This window comes from Stigmatopora argus, chromosome 13, assembly GCF_051989625.1.
Source record: "Stigmatopora argus isolate UIUO_Sarg chromosome 13, RoL_Sarg_1.0, whole genome shotgun sequence".
NCBI lineage: Eukaryota > Metazoa > Chordata > Actinopteri > Syngnathiformes > Syngnathidae > Stigmatopora > Stigmatopora argus.
In genome coordinates, this window is record NC_135399.1 from 14,368,229 (window position 1) to 14,393,021 (window position 24,793).

The window sequence follows — 24,793 nt, forward strand, 5'->3', positions numbered from 1 at the left end:
ATGAAGGAGCGACGCAATAACTCTACGACGCATTATCGGGATGACTCTCGCTGGCCACCCCTGTCACAGGCGAGTGGTTGATCTAAACACGAGATTGCCGAGACACCCGGTAATCAATATGAGGATGGTTTTCAGTACCAAACATCATTTGTCTCCAAGACCATTCCTTTGACCAAACGAAGCATTAATTCAAATCATAAATCTGAGCTGATTTAAATCCGCCGAGAGTGAGCGGCGAGATGGGGAGGAGGTGAGCGCCGTGGGGGTGTCGCGCGGCCCTGTCGAGCTAATGATTTATTTTCTACATTTCTGCGAGCGAGAGATTTGTCCATACTCGCTGACAGGTCACCTTCAAACGCCACTGGCAGACTGTTCATCACCATGCAGACGAGCGCGGCCTCATCGCGGCGGGTAAATATTAAAGAAAAAAAAAAGAATCCAATTGATTGCGGATGGGGCCGAGAGGCGTCGCCGCCGTATATTTCACTCGCCGGCTAATGCCGGATGCACCTGAGAGCCGCTCCCGCCCTTCGCCGGCTAGAATTACGATTCCGGCGTGGCGTGGCCGCCCGGGCTCAAGGTTACCATTTAAATTGTAAAAAGATAAAAGAGTTTCTTATTAGCTCCATTGCCGCAGCCTTGCTGCCTGTGCCCACATTTATCTTTATTTCCGTGACCTCGTGCGCTCCTATTCTCTTCCGTCTTTCTTTTTTTTTTTCTATGCACTCAATTCTCCGGGAGTGATGACCTCACACTTTGTGCATTCCGCATTGTTAAAATCGCCTTGGCGAACGCATCCTGTTTTTGTGTGCGGTGTCAAGTGTTAGCGGCGAGCCGTTGCGAATAAGTGAATCCAAAAGCTTCCATTTAGATGCCGAAGCTAGAGGGAATACATTTGGTTTATAATTCGGAGCGGGCTCACGGATTTGCTCTATTGTCGTTACCTTTAATATACTAAGTGCTTCTGTGTGATATCATGAAAATCCTTCTGCATTTTAGGGCTAATAATTAATTGGAATGGTGGATTGTGAACGTGGTGGTGGCGGGAGAGGGGGACGGGGGGCTTTCACAGCAATTCAATTAGGCCTTGTTAAAAGGCTGATAGCTTTGGGAAATTGTGTTCACAGATTCACTTAGCCTTCAAGAGCGTTGTTTTTCCCCCACTTTCAACACAACAATCTCATATGTCAGGTGAGGGAAAACCAGAGCGATCCTGAAAAAGCTTGGCCCCAAACTCAAATTAGGCGCAGTTGGTATTTCGCGACTACTGAGGCAATCTGACATTTACTTTGCTGTTATTTGGGGATAAGCTGGTATATATTGTTGGGTCTATGTTTACAGAAAATGGAGAAGAAAATCAGACATACTGTACTTTGCTGTAAAGTGCAGTTAAAACTTCCATTAGTTTGTTGGCTGGGTGCCGCAAGAATATTGCATTGAAAAGACCATAACTAGGTGGTTTGCATTCTAAAGTGTTATTAGTACAGTGTATCAATATGTAAGTTACAGGCTGGAAAAATGGTCAAATGTTCAATAACACAGATCTGAGAACTAAGATCTGATCTATTTTCAATTATTTTAATCTGTATAGTTCAATGGCCATACAGTATACGGTCCCATTTTTGCATATTTCAAGCCCGCTTCTACTAATGGGATGTTTAAAAATAATCAATCTAACCACATTTAGTTCCAAAAAATGTGGTGCAAGTAAAAATATGACTATATTCTCTAAAACCTGCTAACAAATTGAGATCCACACCAAAAAGCAATGAAAACTGTCATAAGCTTTTTGTTTTTTGTGCGTTCTCACCAACGCTCGAGCCGACGTCTCCATTCTCACCGTCCACCCCGTGATGGTGGTTGGCGTTGGCGTGGTAGCCGCCCAATGCCTCCAACTTGATCTTCTTGACCTTCATGGCCTCTGCGATGGCCGCGTTGGCTGCTGCCGCCGCCGCCGCCGTTAGACCTTGACGGGTGCAAAACAGCAGACATATTGCTTAGTTCAGGCGTGTTTCAAACATGTGACCCATAAGCGACCCACGGAATGAGAGGTCATGGCAGCCAGTGAGTTAATTGCCATGAACTGGCCCCCCAAAAAACAAAGTGAGTTCAAGAGACAGGCATAAATCCAACAAGGGCTGGAAAAAACTACCTAAGCAAATACAATAAAATAAGAGAACTTTCTAAAAATCCACCATGTGCGTACCTTTTCATTAGGTAACGGAATATTTTCACAGCGGGCAGCCATTATAATAGTAAAATATGATCGTGAGGAAGCTTACTGCCACCCATTGGGGGCTTTCCCTCTATAGTGAAATAATTTTGCCTTCAAGGGAAGAACAATGTAGGAGTTTTGATTTGATATAATAATCTGGTAGATTTTATGATTTGATCAAAAGACTCATTGGTTCTCAAGCAGTATAGAAAAAAATCCATCCTTATAAAAACTCAATATATATATATATATATATATATATATATATATATATATATATATATATATATACACCGTATTTTCACGACTATAAGGCGCACTTTAAAGTCTTATATTTTCTACAAAATAGACAGGGCGCCTTATAATCCAGTGTGCTATATATATGGAAAAAAAATAAAATGTGTCATTCATTGAGGGTGCGCCTTATAATGCGGTGCGCCTTATAGTCGTGAAAATACGGTGTGTATATATATATATATATATATATATATAAATAAAATATCCAGTTTTGGTTAGATGTACATAGTATCTGCATACACAAGGGAGCAGTAAGCAAAAATGTTTCATGTACCTCGACATGTTTTTTCCTAACCTAACCTTACTTTAAATCTTTGAAGACGTAACCCCACAAACAAAATGGACTGAAAGCGAGCTAGTATGTGAGGGACAATAGACACACATATGCCAAGCGCACTGCAGAGATCGTAAAGCATCGAGTTTGTCATTGCGGTACTTTCGGAGCTTCTGGTTGTATCGAACGTGACTCGAAATCTTTATTCATGAGGCCTCCATCTCCAGCGGTGGGGAGACAAATAACGCCAACGCTCTTCCGGGCCTGCGCGGGTTCCCGGGAGACTCCTCTGGATTTTCGACAATATCAAAAGACGCTCAATTCAAAAAAAGACCACAAAAAAGCAGAAATACAAAGGAAAAGTGCTTATTAGTGGAATCGCTCAGATCTGCAATTGACTATATCACCTGCCCTTTGGCTGCTTCTACTTAATATGCAGCTTTGTCTTCGCTATCGTGCTCGGGAGCAGCCGTTAGCACCAAGACCAAGCGGTGGGAATCGAACACGGGGGCCCGACAGAAGACGTTCTTTTTTCCAGCTGACGGACAGATGGCGAGAGTCACTCCGCGCATATCATTTCGAGGCTTGTTTGCATCTTAAAATACATCGGGACCATATTGATGCACTGTATACATCATGTCAGCGATGGCCCTCTCGTTTGCAGGCGGCTGTTCCATATGCAAAAGGCGTCAGAGGAGTAAAAAAAAAAGAAAAGAAAAGAAAAAAAATCACGGGCCCATAAGAAGGTGATACTTGTGCACATAATGAATGTGGCCTCTGCCCGGTCTGAAGGTCAGCCTTCATTTGTGTATAATGACCAAGAGTCAACTGTTTCCCAAATGAGACGTATGCAGAACAGACTGCAGAGTAAATATTGAAATCACCTCTGGGGCTGTTTTGTGTGATGAATTCACCCCACAAATCAGGTGCAGCCAACGCCTCGCTGTGCCCCCTCCCGCGGATTTGTGAGTGCTCGATTGTATAGCAGCCGCTGTGAACTTAACATTTGCCGGGACCGCTGAGGATCTGTTAATTGTCGTTTGTTTGCTTTATCAAGACAGCGACTGAAAACAACCGATTCCTCAACCACTCCTGTCAAAACTAATTGCGAGTGAAGTTGAGATTTTCTGTTAGTGGTGCCCTGTAAAAGTTTTTTTTTTAAAGAAATATGAGGAAAGATCTGAGGTTTGTGAATGTGGTTCGCAAAAGATCTTTGTCGAAAGGCTACACCTACATGGTGATGGTCACTTAAAGTGTCCACCTGTCTCTTATCTCTGAATGGAGTTTTTTTTTCTTCCAAAATTTGATAAAAAGACAGAAATTTATTTTTGTAGGAGGCATGGAAAAAGCCCAAACATCCTTAGAATGGTAATTTTGGATTAAAAAAAGAGGACATTTTTATATTACATATCTTTAATATTCTCTTTTTATCACTAAAATGTAGTTTGTAAAATGAAAAAAAAAATCATATTCTTGCAAAGTTTGAGTCTGGAAATATAGTTGATGTGTGGAGAGTAGTGTTTTATTTACATGCTGACCCTAATGCACCAAATGATGCATTGTTTTTTTCCCATAGAGTCCATGCCCAACCATTGAAAACCATAAAAAACTTTTTTTGCTAACTTTCATATTTCCCCGAACGATTTTTTTCTCCCATAAACCATAACTGTTAAAATTATGTGCGCACCACTTGACAGGTATATTTGTTAAAAAGAAAAAAAATCAGTTAACTGTTTCATCCCAACAGATGAATTGTCATATCTTCCGAAACGGCAGGCCGGCACGACGGGCGTAATGAGGAAGACAGGCAAGTCCATTAAGCCGCGGGAAGTCTGAAACGTCAACATTCCGCTCGGTCACTAATCTGCATTCATTACCATGCAAACAAAACAATCCCGCCTCGTATAGTCAGCCAAAGTCACCTTTAAATTCAGACGGCGGCGGCGGCGGTATAGAACCAGGTAGGACTCAAAAGCAAACAAAAAAGGAAAGGCAGAACCCGTCCAAGAATTAATGGAGACTAGCGTGGCGGTGTCACACGGGGAGCACCAAACAGCAAATAACAGAGACAAGGTCTGACGGTAGCCCTTGGAGCAGCTGTCATATTAAATAATAATGAAGGATCTATTAATATGCAAAGGAAGCAGCAGCCGACTGGCTTAACGCTGTCATGCCTCCGCATATTGTCAGGATCTTCATCATTAATTAACATGCTAGCTGCCCCATACCTGCGCCAATGTCAGAACATTCTTACAACAAACACCCCAATGCCTGTGCCCTCCGCAACTATCTGACATAATTGAATTAAAATCAAATTATCCTCACCCCGCTGCACAAAAGACGCAATTGTCGTTTTCGGAAAATGGAACTTTTCGCTCCCTTAAAGGCACAAATTCCGACTCTTAGACGTTCGCTTACGCATGTGGCGGCATAATAACGACACGACCTGGGGTGCTCTCTTCCAGGGTGTAGTGCACCCCACTTAAACTCTGCTAGATTGGATCACGATACATTTAATATAAATTACGGAGCTTAGGAACTTCGGTAACCTAACCGACTGAGGGGAAGAGTAGCGAGGCAACCTGACAACAAGAAACAACACTTAAGTCGTAAACGTAGATGAAGTGGTGGAACATTTGAGCAAGTTGCTATTCAGAAAAAAGACCAAAAAATTACTGTCATGATGAACCAGGCGGGATGAAACAATCGACGAGTGCACAGGCAATCAAATGCAAAAACATTTGGGGAAAATTGTACTTTTGAACAGAACTATAACTCTCTATAAAAGAAAAAAATGGATCAAAACTGTGCATTGGCTATAGTTTTAGAGATACAGTGGTACACCACTGGGATGTCATCTTCAATTTTTGGCGACACCAGTGGACAAAAGTGGTATGATTTTACCATAAAGTACTGATTTCCTGGATTTATGTCCAATCAATGTAATAAATTGTGTTAATTTTCCAAATTTAGTTTCATTTCTTGGAAAAAAATGGCTCAAAAAATCAGCATCGAGACAATTGTACTTATAATCTTTTTGATTTTAACATATGGTGGACACTTAAATTGTTTTTCTATAAATTTAACACCGTTTTTTTTTCAGTTTTACTCCAGTTTTAACTTCCAGTAGGTAAAAAATTCAAGGTTCCGCTGTCTTATATTATCAGCGAGAATGTGAATTCTTGCAGGTACAATATACTTTACTGTAGGTGGTATTCATTTCTCTAATGGTAAAGTCAGTCCCGCTGGCGCGTAAATGAATTACTCTGAAGCTTTTGCGGCCAGAGTGTGAGCGGAGGTTCTCGCTGCACTTAAAAGGAGATGTCATCTCCATGTGGTGTCAGTCCAACGGCAAATAATCCCATTTGAGAAGGTCGGGAATTTTGGGTTGGAGGGCCAATCCGCCTGTGACGTCTCCACCACCTGAAAAACTCCCTCAGGCACGTTCGTGCACTTACACGCCTGCTTTTCACACAAGTACACAAGAGAGTATTTCCTCAAATGGGAAGCTAAGCATGTTAGGGTGTCCTCTTTGCAAAATGGCGGCGGTGTCAAGGGCAGGCATACGTACAGATGTTAACAATGTTTCCGCAAGCCGATTGTTGCTCTTGTTAGCGTGCGAAGGAAACCTGCACAACAGCGTAGGCGTTGATTTTAATCTAACGCGATTTGCATGTTTAGAGGCGGCGAAAACACAACGTTTGTAGATGAATGAATCATAAACACCGCGGTGGGTTGGGGCTCGTTTGGGAGAAAGTAAAATGGATTTGACAAATTTAAGCTATGATGATTTAGGTGGAATGTGGAAACTAATCTTGCGCCACTAACATGTCAAAAACATTAAAATATCAATGTAGCAGGCTTTTCAAGAAGGAATGAAAACTTTTGAGGAAGTATAAGGACCATATAGACCAGGGGGGTCAGACTCGGGTTGGTTCGCGGGCCGCGTTAACGTCAACTCGATTTGATGTGGGCCGGACCATTTTAGATATAATATTTTTTTTTAATTAATAAATGGATTAAAAGAACTGGATTAAAATCCCTGAATATTCAGTTTTTTTATAGATCTAAAACAATGTTTATTTTAGCTTTTTTTAATATATTTTTTAGATTTTACAAAATGATTCTTTAACTAAAAACACTGAAAAAAATGGATTAAAAAATTACAATTGGGGGAAAATCTGGAAATTTAATATACATCTATACTCTTCATTTTAATTTGATCCTAAAACAGAAAGTTGGCACTCATGATTTACTTTCCAGGGCCACACAAAATGATGCGGCGGGCCAGATTTGGCCCCCGGGCCGCCACTTTGACACCTGATCTAGACTGTTTCAAGTATAGGATAGAAAACTAAATCCACATAGGAGAACCCACGACCCAAGAACTATGAGGGGGACGCAATAACCACTCTCATACCGTCCCACTTAAACTTAATTCTCATAATTTTGTATTAAATCCATCCCAGGCCTTTGCATCAAAACATCACAAAATACAGAATAATTGTCAAAAGAATTGATAATGTATTAAACATCATGAAATATTTGCAACCCTTTACACTAATTAGTTCCTGCCCCCTTCTCACCACCCCAAAATATTTTTCCGCCCCTGCCTAGTACATTCTTTGTTTCAGTTGTCTTGCAACTAGAAGTAGACCTTTGGTTTAATGACACCTACATTTTGAATCTTTGATAACTGCTAAATGTTGATTTGCATGAGCAGGTTGCTGCTGTAATAAATCATGTCACGCTCCAAAACTTGTTAAGCGTCATTAGTGGCTATTCCTGATTTGAAAAATGTTGACAATGAGCTCATTCTACATTCAAGAAAATGGTCACATTTGAGCTGACAACCATTGTGCGTGTTAGATAAATATGCTAAATGTCTGTTAAGAATCCCGAAGATGCCGCTTTGCTCAGAAATTCCCAGTTAATTGCGTCTGGGCGAAGCCGTCATCAATATGCACGAAGATGCGAGCTCAAGTGAAAAATGAATTTATATGCCGTGATTTGACAACGGTTGAAGACACTTTTTCATCTTGGCCATCTTTCCATCCATCAGCACTCGCTGGACCTGACATTAATTAGCCGCTTGCTTAGATGCTAACTTATGTGTAGTCAATTATATCCAATTAGGCAACTGTCAAAATCTGTAACTTCCCTTGACATTTCACGCGTAATGCTAACATCAATAGAGAAGTGCCAATCACCCATTTTGGCGAACGAGCCCGGTTTCCGATCAGGGACGTCCCTAAATATCCAAACGCTTGTATTCTAAAATCGGCGAGCGGCAGACAGGAAAAATGGCGTTGGAGCACCGTTAGGAAGGCGGTTATGAGAACACGGAAAACCTCAATTACTTTATCAGTGGCGTCTGAATACCCCGACTAAATGTCAAGATCAGAGCATCCCTCTGGGCTTTAAAGGGGACGGCATCAAAAGGCTTCTCTGTTCAACTAAATAACACGACTCTTTCTCATCATTGTCCTCCTCCGCACTCTCGTCGCCCTTTAAGTTCATTTTTCTGCAGATAGCAACCGACCTCGCCCTACGTGTTCAAAGCAAGTGATTGTGGTGAATGTGTTTCATATTAGCTTTCAAACGCCTCAGCAGACAATGCGTGCTTGCCTTCGGGATGAAAAATCACTTTCGGGATTAGATTACGGCGAAGAAGAGATAACTCGAGTCTGGAAAAAGCAACAAGGTGTTGTCATTTGATCAGAAAGCCTTTGTTGGACAAGGAATCGGATTTACGGAAGAGGATTAGGGACGCTGAAGAAGAAAAAATCCTGTCACTTTATTCTCAGAATCCTGAATTGAATCTCAGAATTCTGAGATTAAATCCAGACAAAATCTGTCTTCAGTAGTCCTAATTTAAAGATCACATTTAAAATCAAGTCTAATTTAATGCTGACTTGGAATCATTCTGGCTTTAAAGTCAGAATTCCTGATTTTTCTGTCATTTAATTCAGAATTCTTCAGCCCCAATTTTTTCAAATGAGAATTCAGAGAATCACCTCAGAAATCTTAAATCAGAAATCTGAGATTCAAGTCAGAATCTTGGACACTTTAAAAAAATTCTTCTTTTTCAATTACCCTTCTTTCTTCCGTACATATTTGGTAACTTTGGTTACTAGAGTTATTTACCTGATTTTTCCAAAACTATCATTCACATCCTAGGCTGCAGTATTACTCTACTTGTATTATGTATGGAGTACTTCAGTAAATATCATTTACACCGAGCGAACGCTGAAAAAAAAACGGTGTAACACCGTTAGATGCGTTAAGATGCAGAAGACAACAATATGCAAATGGGGGCACTTAAAGCCACCAACATCAAAGTAGTCACAATGAAGCCCGCCGCAAATAGAACAAAAGCGTTGCTTGCAATAAGACTCGGCCTGAGGCACCCCAAATGCTTGCTGTTGATTCTTGTGGCGATAAGCTTGCTTTAGCGTCAACCGGTGCCTATGTACATATAGCAGTGGAGTGGATTTAATCGCGCTAATTAGAATGCACCCCGGGCAACAATTGCAACATCTACCGGAATAATCAGAGAGAAAAGATCTCCACTCCAATTTATTCAACCTTCCCTTTGTGGTTGTTGTTGTTTTTTTTCCACCGGGGCTTAAGCAAACGATCTGTTTTTGGTGAACGAGTTAACGGCGACTGTCTCGTGGCTTCGGACCGGTTGCCGTTTTGATGATGAGTTGAGGGGAACCCCAAGGTGGGGGATTGTGTGTTACCGCCGATGTCCGGCACCCTGAGGGATGTGACCGACATCTGGATGAAAAATATGCCCCAATGTGCCCTAAAATGTGGGCGTTGCAGATATCATCATATTGTGTGATGCCTTCATGCACCCAGGGAACTCCCGGAAAATCATATTAGATTTAACTCAACATCAAAGAATTGACTTGTGCTGTTTTAAGAGGGTTTTTTTTTATTTAAAAAGACGGAAAAAAAGCCGTTTTAGTGATCACAAGAAGCCTAAACCTAAAATGAACAGAATGCCAGAATAACTTAATACATATAAAATATTTTTGTTCTCAGGTTTCTTAACAACCCTTTGTGAAGTTAATCTTTTGGAAAAAAAATCGGTCCATAATATTGAATAAAACTAAACAGAGTTAACCATTCTCTCTTTACTAAACTTTGTTATTATCCAGTTCATTGTGGTAGTTTGCCATTTATTTTTTGGGTTAAATTTTAACATCAGTTAGTCTAATTGGTATTTGTTACATCAGTTTAATTGGTGATTTTTATTTTATATTTTTACAACAGTGCGGCACGGTGAAAGAGTGGTTAGCATACCTGCCTCACAGTTCTGATGTGTTCAAAACCTGCAGACAATTTAGAGTTTTCAATGAGCTTATCATGCATGTTTTTTGCGAGTGGTGTACCCGTAGAAAAGCCACCCAGACATGGGTAGAACATTGAAACTCCACACAGAGAGGCCTGGTTTGAACCCTCAGACACATAACTGCGAGGCGGTCGTGCCCACCCCTCCTCCACCGTGCCGTCCATATCATTTCCATTCATGTGAATTGAATATTTTAGTAGGAAACCAAGCCTACCTGTGGGTGGGATCATGCCCGGGGACATGAGACCGGGGACCGTGTGGGGCATGATGTGAGGGTTCTCTGGCGACGTCACGCTCTGGGTCCTCTTCGGTGGCCGACCGGGTCTGGAGCTGGAAAGAACCGCAAGAGGGAGAAGGAGAAGGGTAAGAGAGCGCGGGGGTGTCGGAGGAGGGGGGCCCGGGCAACGGCTGCTGTTGTTGTTAACATTTGGAGCGTTCCACAAGCAGCTAACACGCACTGTAAATAAATTCCCTTTCAAGGACAGTTGCTTTCTGCGGCTCAACATAATAGACTTCCATAACTAATTAGATTACACGCTGAATTCATTTCCTTTTATTGAAGATCAACCACTTTTTGATGCATAATTCATAGCCCATACCTCGTTACCTGTTCCCGCGCATTAATATCCCCCGCACTATTTGAATTGCCTCGTTTGCATATGCTAAAACCCTCAGCCCGCGTCAGTCTGGAAATTACACTTTAACTTGTTATAATTATTGCAGTCAGGCCACTATTGATTTATGAGACTTTTAAAAACCAAATATGTGTAGTTGCGGTAATGAATGATATTTTAAGCTTCTTCAGGAAATTAAAAGGCAATGGCTGCCTTAGGAAATGTTCCGCTTGCTTGATTTAATGCATGCCATCGCTGGAAGGTGGTGTGACAGAGTGATTCAGACCTGTTGGACCACTCCGACGGGGGGGATTTTATTACGGCGAGCGAGGGGCACGGATCCAGTCGTGATAAATGACCCAGTCACATGACCGGGGAGGGGGGAACAAAAAAAAAAGGCTTAGAAGCAGACGCCACGCTAACTTTCCACACGTCTCACTCATTGGCGTGTTAATACAGCTCCGAGTTGCAATCAATACCTACTTTGCTGCTTTATATTTATAAAGTGAAGCCTACGGGGTGAGGGAAAGAAAAAAAAAATCATATTATAAAGGGGCAAAGAGTCCATAAAAGGTAGACTCTGCTGTCTCTGCTGAAGATGAATTATGATCAACTTGACACTGGTGACATATTGGCGTCATAAATTATTCGCCGTACAATAGTCTGAGCGTTATCAGGCTACTAAATCCTATCTAAAATGAGATGGTGTTCTTGTTTAAAATTTGGAAGATCGTTCATAACCAGAACAACATGACGTTCATTTCACAGAGAGAAAACAAAGCCAGAAATCAAACGGTTGAACGGCGCTGGCCGAGGGTTAGCACCCCCCTATCCCGATTCGATGAGAAAATGAGAAAGCAGCAGAATCGTTAATTTTAGAAAAATATCTGTTTTATCTAATCTATCTATTTAAGTTTGATTGAACACATTGAACCGGGAAGCATTTTGCTTGTTAACCAGTGTTATTAGTACTCATAAATAAGTCAATTCACTCATTCATTTTCCCTGCCGCTCATCCTCACGGGGGTGCAGGAGCCCATCTCAGCTAACTACAGGCAGAATTTGTTGCCAGCCCCATTCATGCTCACGCTTATCCCTAGGGCAAGGGTGTCAGAGTCGGGTTGGTTCGCGGGCTGCTTTAACGTCAACTTGATTTCACGTGGGCCAGACCATTTTAGATATAATATTTTGATTTTTTTTTATAAATGGATTAAAATAACTGGATTAAAAGCCCTGAATATTCATTTTTTTTTTTTTTATATATTTTTAGATTTTACCAAATGATTTTTGAACTAAAACCACAGAAAAAAAGGATTAAAAAATTACAATTATTGATTTAAAAGGGGGAAAATCAAGAAATTTAATATACATCTATACCCTTCATTTTAATTTGATCCTAAAACAGAAAGTCGGCACTCATGATTTATTTTCCCGGGCCACACAAAATGATGCGGGGCAATTTGGAGTGTCCAATCAGCCTAGGATGCATGTTTTTGGGATGTGGGAGCAAACCAGAGTACCCAAAGAAAACCCACACAGGCCCGGGAAGAGCATACAAACTCTACACAGGTAGGGAGGAACCCACTGGGATTGCAACTGTGAGGCGGACATGTGAACCACTTAGGCACCGGTCCGAAAATATGTTATAGTGAAGATATGCTTCCTTTTTTTTCTTCTTTTTATTGAACACTTGTGGCTGAATCTGGCGCCCGCTCTCATCAAGCATTGTGGTCGTTTGCCTTACAGCCCATCTCATTGCTTTTCCCACAGGCGGCATCGGCAGCAAACGGCCTTAATAGTGGAGTTTATTCAGCCGTGTCTTGTGAGGTTTACTTACCTCGGCTCTCGCTAATAGAGTGCGCTCGCTCGGGCTGTCTGAATGTGCTGACTCTCGCGGCGCGGCTCCAGAGGACTAAAAGCCGACCCGCGTTCAACCCTTTGTTGGGGGCGGGAAAAAAAATAGACGGGTGAACGGCGGAGCGAAAGTGAGAGGAGGGCGAAAAGGAGTGCCCGCTCAAGATGGGAATGTCCGCAAATGTAATTCCTATTTCTATACGCCTCTTTGATCGGAGTAGAGGGAGCTATCGTGGACGGTTTGGCTGTCATCACTTTCACTCGCGCGCCGGCTGAATTATTTATGAAACACCTCGATGGAGAAAGGCTACGTGATGGCTAAAAGGCTTTTTGCCAACGATACAAAAAGCAAAAAAAGGTAGTCAAATGGACAAAAAAGTGATGTTAAAGGATAACGTGAACTCTAGTAAGGGAAAAAACAGTCGAATAAAAGTGGTTTGTCAGCTTGTATGTATTCATTCTGTCAGGGAAAGTAGCACAGATGTTGTACTTGAGCTGTGGGTGATGTGGAAAGTTGATTTTGCTACTGTTGTGGTCAAGAGCAAGATAAAGACAAGACCAGGACTTTGAGATTTGAGACTGAGGGCTCCAAGATGCCAAGAAACTGACCACAATTCAGCCTAAATCAAATGATGCAGATCGACTGTTTCTCTGTCAGAAGTTGAAACGCTGGTCTGAGACCAAAATGGGTATTATGAGTTACAACAGTACTGACCAAACATCTGTGACGGTCAAGATAACTAAGAGAGTGCATCCACAGAGGAAGTCAACCTGGCCTCCAACAATAAAAGTGCCAGGCTATTTATCAAGCTGCCGCTATAAATAGCTTGACACAGAAAATGGCCCAAACTAGGCCATTATTTCAGAATGTAGAAAGAACTGAATGCATGTTTGTCTTTGTTCCAGTGTTCCTATTAGAGCATGTGCTCACCGCCGCCATGTGGGTTTTCTCCGGGTACTCTGATTTCATCCCAAAACATGCTTGCTAAGCTTTTTAGGTGCTCTAAATTGTCTGTAAGTATAAATGTCTTTTGTCTCATTGTCCCACGCCTACTGCCCATATTTTGCTGGGATAGGCTCCAGCACCCCCATTGCCTTTTGTAAGGATAAACAGTAAGAGGACCACTTTGGACACCTAAAGAAAACACTCAAGCACGATGAATACTTTACAGTAATCCCTTGATTATTGTGTCCTCACTTATCGCGAATTCACTAGTATTTTTTCCCGCTATTGATTAGTATTATTATTATTTTAAGTTTAGAAAAATGTGATAATTCACGCTGAAAATCGTAGGCAGTCTTGCGACTAGGACTAAAAAAAAGTTATAATAGGAGTGACCCTACTTTGCGATTTTTGGATTATCCATGTCTGGTCTACATTAACTGCGTTATTCGAGGGATTACTGTATTTCATAAAGACTGTAAATCAGGTTGTATAAAAGTGTCAAGAAATGAGAAAAAGTGTGTTTTGGCACACTTTATCCATCGAACATTTTTAGTCCGCTAGTCCATAAAGTTACCGCGTGCAAAGTTGCAAGACGAGTGAGGAAACGAGTGAAATCGTTCACTTTATTCTCACAGCATCTTTCATCTGGTGTAAATTTGTGCGGAAATAGAGACAATATTGAACACTGGAAGGTCACTTGCGAAACAAATGCTTCCAGGCTTTATTTACGTTCAAGCGGCTGAGGTTGAGGATATTCCAGGACCTCCCATCTCTGCTGGCTCCAATTAAGCAAAGCAAATAGGCCCCGCCAGCAACTGGGACACATATCTATTTCTTTGTTTTGCCGGCGTCGCCAAAAGAAAATAACGCTGAACTTTCTCTGAACCGGACCCCCTTTAATAGCCCAGCCCGGAGTTGACCCGGCAGAGTCGCCGGGAACCCGATACTCGCCGACGCACTACGCCGCGGCGGGCAATGGGATTAGGTGGGGCCCAACACGAGTCCAATTTCAACGCCCCGACACAATAAAAGCCCCGATAATTGCATTGGCGTTCTCACCCCGCTTTACAGGAAGCGATAGGCGTAGAATATCGCAAAAGGGGACGGAAACTGCGACCGAGATCTCATTACTCAGAACGCGGCTAATGCGGTGATTACGATCGGTTATAAATCAATCGATAATGCAGAGCAACCGGCCAGCGGGCGGGCGGCCTTCAGTGGATTTTGTTACACGCCCCTCTTTGGGAATCCAAGCCGATTATGTCAACAGAGATGGCAATATTATTTTCCGGCCGTTCTGATTGAGCCATTAACCTTTTATCGGGCTTTTTGTTTGACGTGCCTAAAAGGTAGACGGCAAGATATTTATTCCATTTCCGCCGCCGCCGGCTCGGCCGACAAACAAACGAGCGAATCATTGGGTGTGTAAACAAAAGGCCCGCGCGGGTCTCCGCCAATCAGACCTTATAAAATATTAACCCGCTGTCGTTTGCCCTTTGAAAATCTCTCACCTCGAATTCCCCTAATTGTTCCATTTCTTTATCTCTCTGCCGCAGAGAGTAAATAAATTAACAAAATAGCTTTTATCGCCCTGCGTAACCTTTTAACTGAAGGATTATCTGGGGTTTATTTTTCATTTCTCCAGCAGCGATAGCAGAGCGCAGCATCCATTGATTGGTTGGCAGAGGTGGTGACCAGCCATGAAAACAAGGTCTTATTGATAAAACAAACCACCTCTTTGCCTTTTTTCTTTTCAAAGTGCCAGGTCAGGCAGCAACGCAGACGTTTTTGGGCCATCAGGGACTGGAATATGCTGACTTTATGAGCTTTTATATTTATTTATTTTCTTTGATGTACTTGGCCAGGTCAAACGGTTTAAACCCGCCTTCAGGGAGTTCTCCATTACTTCAATTATCAATATTTCAGTCTCTTTGGGTATCAATGGAATTGAATAATGGGCCAAATACATATCTTTTTTTCTGTATTTCTGCATGTTCTCCCCAGTCTTGCGTGGGAATTCTCTGGGTACTCCGGTTTACTTTTCATTTTTATTTCCAGTGGCTGTGCAAAGAATAAATAGCTAAGAGCTAATTAATCTAATTAAGTCTAAACAATATTATAAAAGGGACAATCAAGGGATCCCATAAAGCAGGAAGCACATCTAAAATACAGGGTGTCCCAAAAAAATGTATGCACACTAAAAATAATTGTAAACGTGGTGTTTAATTCGAATTTTATTATTTCAAAAGTGTGAGAATATTTCATTTTTCTGTTTTTTCACTGCTTGTTCTCAAACTGGCGCCCGCTTTGATCTGCTGACAACGCCAAACAATAGAATCGCACACATTATGAAACAATTCTCTTGGTATTTGTGTGCATTCATGCTCAATGGCATCTCTTAATTCAGCAATTGTTGCGGGTTTCGTAGCATAAACTTTGTCTTTTAGGTATCCAAATAGGACAAAAATCGAGTGGTGTGAGGTCAGGTGAACGGGGAGGATATTCAACAAAACCTCTTTGTCCAATCCACCTGTTTGGCAAAACCTCATCAAGAAAAGACCTAACATCGCGATGGTAATGTGGGGGTGCACCATCTTGCTGAAAATAAACCTCTTCATCTTCAAAATCATCTCTAATGCATGGCATAACAGATTGTTGCAGCAAGTTCAAGTAAATGGGACCGGTTACAGTTGCGCCAAAAAAGAATGGTCCAATTAATCCTCTTGATGATAAACCACACCATACAGTAATTCTCGTTAAATTGACATGGCGGTCGACAGTAACATGTGGATTCTCAGGTGCCCAATAGGTACAATTATGGCAGTTAATAGAACCATTCAACTTGAAATAATAAAATTCGAATTAAACACCATGTTTACAATTATTTTTAATGTGCATACATTTTTTGGGACACCCTGTACTTCTATCTAAAAATACTTTATTCTTGTACGTATTTCCAATCCATCCAATAAGTCAAATGGAGCTATTTTTATCTCTGAAGAAGATTATTCCAATTTTTTTGTTGCCCCGTCTTATCGCAACTGATTTGACATTTGAGATTTCCAATCACCTGCGAGACAAACGACTAACTGGTCGTAAAGCATTCAATAAAGTCGGCAAAAGGCATGCATTAAAAATGTTTCAGCATAAAGAGAAGAAAAAAAACGGGATGATTTATATGTCCTGCTGACCTTGGCAGTCTATTGCTTGAGATGATCATAATCTAACAGTCACACGATGATACATGGGAATATATTCACTCATCCATCTTTTTCATGCAGGCTTCTCATCTTGTATCTGTACTCGCATTCAACTTATTCTGGGATTATCTCCATCAGATTCCCCTTGCACCTGTCAGACAGACGCCGGGCGCAAGTAGCCACGTGAAGCTAATCTTATCGCGATCGCGCGCCAGTTGGTGAGGACGGCAAACGTTTTTATATATTAAGGATAGGGCGGAACAGCTGCATCCGTCTCGCAAACTGCGAACATTAAGTAGCTAAAGCGTATATGGTCGAGCCGAGGGTTACGAAGATCTGTTTCAGAGTTGGGATTGTCAGGCAAAATTGCCGTAGAAATTATTGGTATAGAATTAAAGTTGGAATTTAGCGTGCAAGATTGTGAATGGAGCTTCTTGGTGACGCCGACCAATAATGGGGACGAAAAAATTACTTAAATTACTACAAAAATCACATCTCTGTCCAGATTCCTGCGTGGATAACCACTTTGGATCAGGAGTAGGAAAGGGACTGGTCACTTCCAAGTATTTTTCTTTGGTTTGATTGGAATCGTCAGCTCAAGTGTGGGTGGTTAACCTCAAGTCAGTTCAGTACATTTTCATGTAAAATAATATCTAATACAGGGATGTCCAACTCAGTTTGGCTCACGAGCCACGTTAATACCAACTAACCACTCTCCTACCATGAAAAATTGCAAATCTATTATCATTTTTTAATTATATATATTTTTATAAGGCTTTAGTAGCTGAACAAAATAGCTACTTCCAATTTGTTTTGCCCGACCCAACTATGGCATGAATACAAGTACTATTCGTGACAGAAGTTTAAACTTTCACGACCGAAATTTTAGATTTATTTGCATTATTTTTTAATAATGCTTCACCTGGCTATAAAAAAGAAAATGAAAGAAATCTGTATCCTTCTAAGCTTAGTTGCACAGTTTTGCTGAAATGAACAGTGTTGATTCTTAAGAGACTTGCAACACGTTTTTCCTGTCTTAAAACTTGTTCCAACTCCCTGAAAAGTTATTAAATCGATGACCGATCGTACGCCTGCAATCTTTCGAGAGGAGACTTTCTCATCATCGTATTCCATTAGCACTGTTTGAAGTCTCTCAGCTGTGAAATTCAATCTCCAAAACATCTAAAACACCATAAATTGCCGATTACAAGGCGCGCTTCATTAATGGCAAAAAAGAAAATTTCATAATTGCCGCCGCCGCCGCCACCGCCATCGCTGCGGAATAAAACTGTGTTTAGTATCACGTCGACGGGCCGCGATAATGAGTAAGCAGGCGTCCTAACATCACGGGAACTGACGAGGAAAGCCTAATTGGTTGACTTTTCCACGCCTAATGGAAGATTCTCTTAATTAAAAAGATACTATAGCAAACGTTGGGAATCAGATAGCGCTTAAAGTAAATGCAGTTAATCAAATGTACGCGGCTGCACAGTTCCAGGAAAGCCCCGAATGAGATGGCATGATATGATTGGCTCCAGTATTTATTATTAAGCGCCTTTGGTTAACAAAACAGAGCAGGTCTTATCTTCAAACCGTGAGGAAATTTCTCCCCTTTTTTTCATGAACTCTGATGCATATGAAACAAGTCTTCAAAACAAGGCTTTAAAAACTTAGCCAGTCAGGGTGCCTTTGAGGATATTTAATTAAAATCTAATCCTGCATTCATTAAGGCTCACATAAATTAAGCTGTCATTCATAAGATTTATGGATTCTCATTTGCATATTGCATACAATTCATCAATTACTCAAGTATGAAAGGAGCGCATTTCCCTCGGAGCTGCCTGCTAGCCTGCCAACATTTGAAATGAGAGAAAGAGCACGACTGTCAGGCATTCACGGCTAACTTTTCCGACCCCCCCGCCCCCCGCCACCCCCAGCACAATGTCTGCCGCGCTGATTAATCTCATTTCCTGGGCATCCCTTACAAGACACGTGCGTACACACACTCCACTTTTCAACTTTTTCAATTATTTCTCCCGTACTAACTCTGTAAGCGGCTACTCACGCAGACTGGAGGCTACTTGCGTCTTTATGTATAAAACATGTCCTTTTTGCCGGCGTCATCATAAATTAGAGAGGCTGATGGAGAGGAAATGTCGTAATTTTATTACAAATCCCATCAGGCAAATATTCCGCCTGCTATAACAGCATATTTCCCGTCACGTTTCCATAGGGAGGAGGGGGGTGGGGGGTGCTTGTGCATCCGGCAGGCATTCTGACGGAGGCAACAAAGACGATAGCAGATGGGGAGGGGGGTCGGATGGATTACGGGGCGAGGATCTTTAAAAAAGCGTTCGGGCAATATGTAATGTGTAATAGGGGGGTGTCACAGGTCACGATTCAATCCAGATTCTTCGGGATATTAAAATTTAAGACTATTATTTTGAAAAAAAAATCACAATAAACATAGAACATTTATATCCAGATTCATCCCGATATTAAAATTTAAGACTATTATTTTGAAGAAAAAAAATCAAAATAAACATAGAAGAACATTTATATCCAGATTCATCCCGATATTAAAATTTCAGACTATTATTTGGGGAAAAAAATCAAAATAAACATAGAAGTACATTTATATCCAATTATTTCATTTTTTCTTAATTAATCAAAGAGGTTTTGATTGGTGAGAGTGCAAATCCAATTAATTTCCTTGTATAGGGGCCATTAAAAATATTGTGAAAATGTAAACACGACTAAGTCCATTAAAAAGGCCAAAGAAAACAAAACAAAAACTGCCTGAAAGTGCAAAAATGTTCGAATAGTTTTGTGAAAAACACACAAGATGAATAGTAACGATTCTTATTGTTGTTTCAAATAAGTATTCGAGTTAAGCATTATATACAAAGAAATGTGAATATTATAGTCCAGTATTTCGGAATACACAAATCCTTTTCTAAACAGTCATTTGAAAGCGCCCATTTACAAATGGCCAAATGCTATAAAAGTGCTCTGACTCTCATTTAAAATGTTTACCAAACAAAAAAGTAGCGCATCCTTCGACATCACATCGGGGAGTCCAAACCCTCCTAAAGGTTCCGTCCTGCCGTGAAACAAAAGTGTGGCGCTAAAGCCATAAAAAGTCCCTATTTGGATGCGAGGCGGTGGGAATCGCAGCGAGGAACGGGTGCTTAAATCCGGCCGAGCGTGAATTCATCCAAGATAAAAGGTCAGGCGCAAAAAAAACAAACAGGCCACTCGCCGCCACCACCAATGGAATTAAGTGACTCATTAATATGCATGGCTAATAAAGCTGGAAATCCTAAAACAAAAATCATTGTCAAGCATTCCCTTTTAATGGCTCTTATTTTCAGCTTGAGAAGAGCGAGTCTACAGGGCGTATCAATCTTGGGGGGGTGTCTCACGGAGTCACCTCGCTGTTGTATGCTCATGTCCTCCCCGACAGACAAAGGCGGAGTTATTCTGCTGCAGGGATTAATTGAGAATTAATCCTGCTTTCTGGCAGCGGTGCAGACCGGCAGTTAGGAGTGAAAGTCATCCTGAAGGGTAGTTAATTGGTTCCCCTGTAGCAAGAAGCTTGGGGGAACAGAAATCAAGCTGCATTTCCATTCCTGATTATTGCCCCAAATTGTCGTGGAGTGTCACTTTACATAAAGTGACAGTAAAAAGCAGAAGAACAAAAATCCTGACCAATGGAAGTGCATCTTTTTTTTTTAAACTAGACTTTGCCCCCAAGCTCTGGAAGACTCTACACCCTAATCTCTGCCTTATAACTTCTTTTATACTTTTCAAATCCAGTCTCAAAACTCGTCTGTTTGTATGATCGTATCCGGCGTGATCGGTTTACATTTCAGTTTCTCCCAGTTATTCAGATTTTGCTTTTAATCTGTGCATTGTTCATTTTTTTCTATTTTATGTGTTGGTGTTCTTGAGTGTCTTGAAAGGCATTTTGAAATAAAACTTATTCTTATTATTGTTTTTTAATTTTGGAAACTTTGACTACTAAATATCACTCCCTCGTACCTTAAACTTGAAGTGTCCAAACTCCCAGTTTCTATTGGTCTGAGGCAAATGATAAAAATACAATTGAATATGGCCCGCACAAGAAGCTTAACTTAATCCTACGTTTTCGTTCTAAGGTTAAAAACCAGATGGAGCTAGCACCTTAGACAGCGCCCCTTCCTGAGATGAGGGGTCTAAACGTGACAAGTTGAAAACTCTAAAATAAATACAATTATATCTATTGCTGAATATCTTTTCGATTGTTACCGTATTTTCACGACTATAAGGCACACTTAAGTCTTAAATTATAAATAGACAGGGCACCTTATAATCCAGTGTGCTTTATATGTGGATTTTTTTAAATGTGTCATTCATTGAGGGTGCGCCCTATAATGTGGTGTGCCTTTTATTCGTGAAAATACGGTATTTATTCTGAAACTAAAGTCAGAATTCTGACTTTCAAGCCAAAATCATGCCCACCCTTTTATTTATTCAGCCTTCCTCGTCCGCAGAAGTATCACAAAATATTGATTCATGCAATCACATCAGCATATCGATTTAACTTTGCATTCGTGAAATGTTCTAAATATCGTTCCAACACGATGATATATATTGTTAAAGCGCTTCCTAAACTCCCTCCTCGCGACTTCCTCACGAGGTTTTCGAGGGCATCAGAAGCCACCCACAAACCCAAGTCGAGAGTAAACAGGAAGACGCTGGTGATTAGCATTAATTGCACTGAGGATTGAGGTTCTTTGAGAAACAGTCAACAAAAATTATCTCGTGTTTATCCCCATTTTTCCCAGCTCTCTCCGATTGTTCCAATCGTTAATGAAAAGTAAATACGGAGGAGGGCTCCAAAAGCGATTCGCGGAGAACTAAGGGGAGGTTTACATAAACTCAAGTGTTCTCTGGGTTTGTATATACATGCAATAAGGTTAAGAATCGAGCCTTTAAGAGCCCCTCGCTGTTGGGGGAGTATTTATTCTCCTGATCAATTTGGCCAGCTGTGCTTTAAATACAACAATAAGAGCCTGGAAGAGACATGCATGGAAGGAGAAGGAAGTTCTGAGAGGAGCCCCCCCCTCCTTCATCCTCCCTTTTAGTTCAAAGCCTGCGCATTCCCAGACGAGCATTTGTACCCAGTTAAAGACAAATCAAAGCGCCTCCTCCGCGAGACACGGAAGACTTGGATTCCGTCTGTGTACACGCGTGTGATCTTGTTGGCGGAAGACTGCTCGAGAAAAGAAGAGGAAATAACAGGCCGGCGTGGAGCTGAGCGTTTAACGTCGGATCTGCTCAAACTATTCCCGACGAGCTGTCACACCAATAACTCTATTAGGGCCGTAATCCAGACCTCGGAATTCTCTTTCCGAATAGCAATGTAAACACTCACGCGTTCTGACACATATATTGCTGCGGTCGACTTGCGAGACGGGTCGTTGACAGGTTAACTCTCACAGCTTGTTAGTGCCCATGCATATTTTAGTATCCCACTGCTGTTGCCTTACAGTAGTTACAGTATGGCTGTAAAACCTCAAAGAAAACTATGAAATACTGCGACAGAAGCAGATTCCCTATCTCCCCACTAGTTGGGAATGTAACAGAATTTTTTTATACACTAATACCAGGCTACTTTGCGGATTGACTCTGGCGGAATCACTACATCGTGGCTTGGGTTCGCCTAATATATATGAAAAGTTGCTAATGTATGGACAATAATACAAAGAAAAACCATAAAACATTGTCCCTACGTCACGGTTATTCGCCTATTACCGCAAGCGGCTTGAAAACTATTAACCGTGATAAACGAGGGATTACTGTAGAGCGGTAACTCTACTTACGAAATTAATTGATTCCAGAAGTGGATTTGTAAATTGATTTTTTTTTCATAAGTAGAGTCACGTTTTACATGAATGTAAATACAAATTTAGACACTTTTGGTTTGGAAATTTGCTTCACTTTACCTAAAACGACCATTTCATTGCTTTGCTATGATATCATGCCATTCCAATATCTGGTTGAACTTTCTTCTATTCCGTCTGGAATGTCTTGCAAGAATCCCGATCCCCCGAAATCCCCACGTGTGTGACGATTAGTATCGACTAGCCTGTCACACCTAACGCAAATAACTCCATTGGGGTGATCTACTGCGGTCCCGAACACTTCAGGAATTCTCTTTACGAAAGAAAAAGGGACCGAAAAAAAAATGCAATTTAAGAACGGCGGCGCGGCAAATAGGCCTACTCAGCAGTGTCGAAGAAAGCCAGCCCGCCGGTGTCCTCTTACATGACGATATAATTCTTAATGTACGCCCCTCCGACACATAAATCTTCCCCCCGGCGAACGTCACCTCTCCAGAATTCCTCATGATGAATTGTTTGCTACATCTCGCGGACTAAAACCCTTCAACCTCTTCAAAGCCGGGTTTCTAATAACGTGCAGGTGCTCCTATGAGGTGACAGCATGATGAATATCACAACAGACAGCTCCAATATGGGACAATTTTACCAGATCGATATCTCTCTCTGCAATATCAGAGAAAAGGAGCTGATATTAGTGCACAAAGTGTATTACAGATAGGCTACATTTCTCCTTCCCTTGCACTCCCAATGAACCTGCGCTATATTTCATCCGTGTCGACCGGCGCTTTACACACTCGCAAACTAATCATAGCACGAGAGCATCTGTTTAAGAATTATCTATGTGTGTGTGTGTGTGTTTGGGGGGGGTTGTTTGGCAAGCCATAAGCGCATCCAACGTGGGAATGGACTTGAAAATAAACTGTGAATCGCAAGCGTGGAGGATACAGACGATTATTCCTAGTGAGAACAAAATGTTTTGCCACGTTCTAATAAAAGACGTCGCTTTGAGGCAGATGTTTTCATGCAACCGAAACGTTCCGCGCATTACAAATGTCACTGCCCTCGTTCATTAAAAATGTCTTTGAGGTACGTCGGAAACTTGAAATGGACGACTTTTGCCATTTTTGATGGATGGTCATAATATATTCTCTTTTATAAAGGGAGCTCAGAATGGTCATTGAACACAACAAAGCTAAAGCATTCTGGGAGGTGGATTATGTTAGTTTTGGGCTTTTTGGCGTTTTTAGGGTTCTACTCGAAAGTCAAAAAATATGTCTAAATATGTACTTTTCTTGTTTGTTTTTCTCGCTTTTTTGTTATTTTTATTTCTCTTTTACATAGGTTTTATATGGAAAAAGGCTAGCATTGCATAAATAAGTCTAAAAAGCAATCTAAAAAATAATCATGATTTGGATTTTATTAAAATCATTTAATGAATTTTTGGCCATATTGCCCACCACAAATTTACAGTATAATTCCAATAACAGCGCTTTAATAATGTAGCATTTTTAAAAATCATAATTTGCAGTATGCCAGGAAATCACTCAGGCGTCACATCATGAGGAATATTATAACGAATGAGATATTTAATTGTGTATATTTAGTCCCATATTGAACTGTCGACTGTGTTTCAGGTGACTTGTTTGCCAGTTTCTTAGCTTGATGAATGGGACGTGTTTCCACTAGTTTTTATAAGCGGTATGTAAATGTCGGCATGGAGATGTCATTAGAGGTCCGAGTTTAATTTGGAGCAAATTGCTCCGTCGGGGTATCCATCACAAACATTTATTGAGCCTCGGCTGCATAAATCAATCACAAACTGGTCGACAAATGAACCCGCACGTTTCTCTCGACGTCAAGTAACGCACGTTGCAGGAAACGCGAGGTGACACCTTCCACTCGGGCCGATGACAGAGAGACTCTGGAGTCCAGACGTGGCTAAAAAGGCTTCACATTGGCCCTTTCTCTCCAGGGGGCCGTGCCCGAGGGGCCGTCTGGTGTCAACTGCAATCACTTCGTTTGGACCGCGCTCGTGGTTTGTTAAGGACTATTAATAGAACCCAAAATCCGTGGTCAACTTGTCAGTGTTTCTTTAAGAAAAATAAAGAAGTTTGCAGTAATGCATTGTAACGCAAGAATGTG

The 24,793-nt window shown here is 41.3% G+C and overlaps 1 protein-coding gene across 5 annotated transcripts in view; it reads right to left on the reverse strand.

The window, feature by feature from the left end:
* Positions 1–24,793, reverse strand: part of dachd (dachshund d) — a 104,582-nt gene that overhangs the window by 39,014 nt on the left and 40,775 nt on the right. For 4 of the 5 annotated variants that reach the window (XM_077617211.1, XM_077617213.1, XM_077617212.1 and 1 more), the window contains exons 2-3: positions 10,364–10,479; positions 1,811–1,966 (exon numbers count right to left, since the gene is read on the reverse strand). In XM_077617211.1, the coding sequence (XP_077473337.1) occupies positions 1,811–1,966; positions 10,364–10,479 (272 nt within the window). The remainder of the gene's footprint in view (positions 1–1,810; positions 1,967–10,363; positions 10,480–24,793) is intronic. The other variant, XM_077617214.1, reaches the window with a different exon arrangement.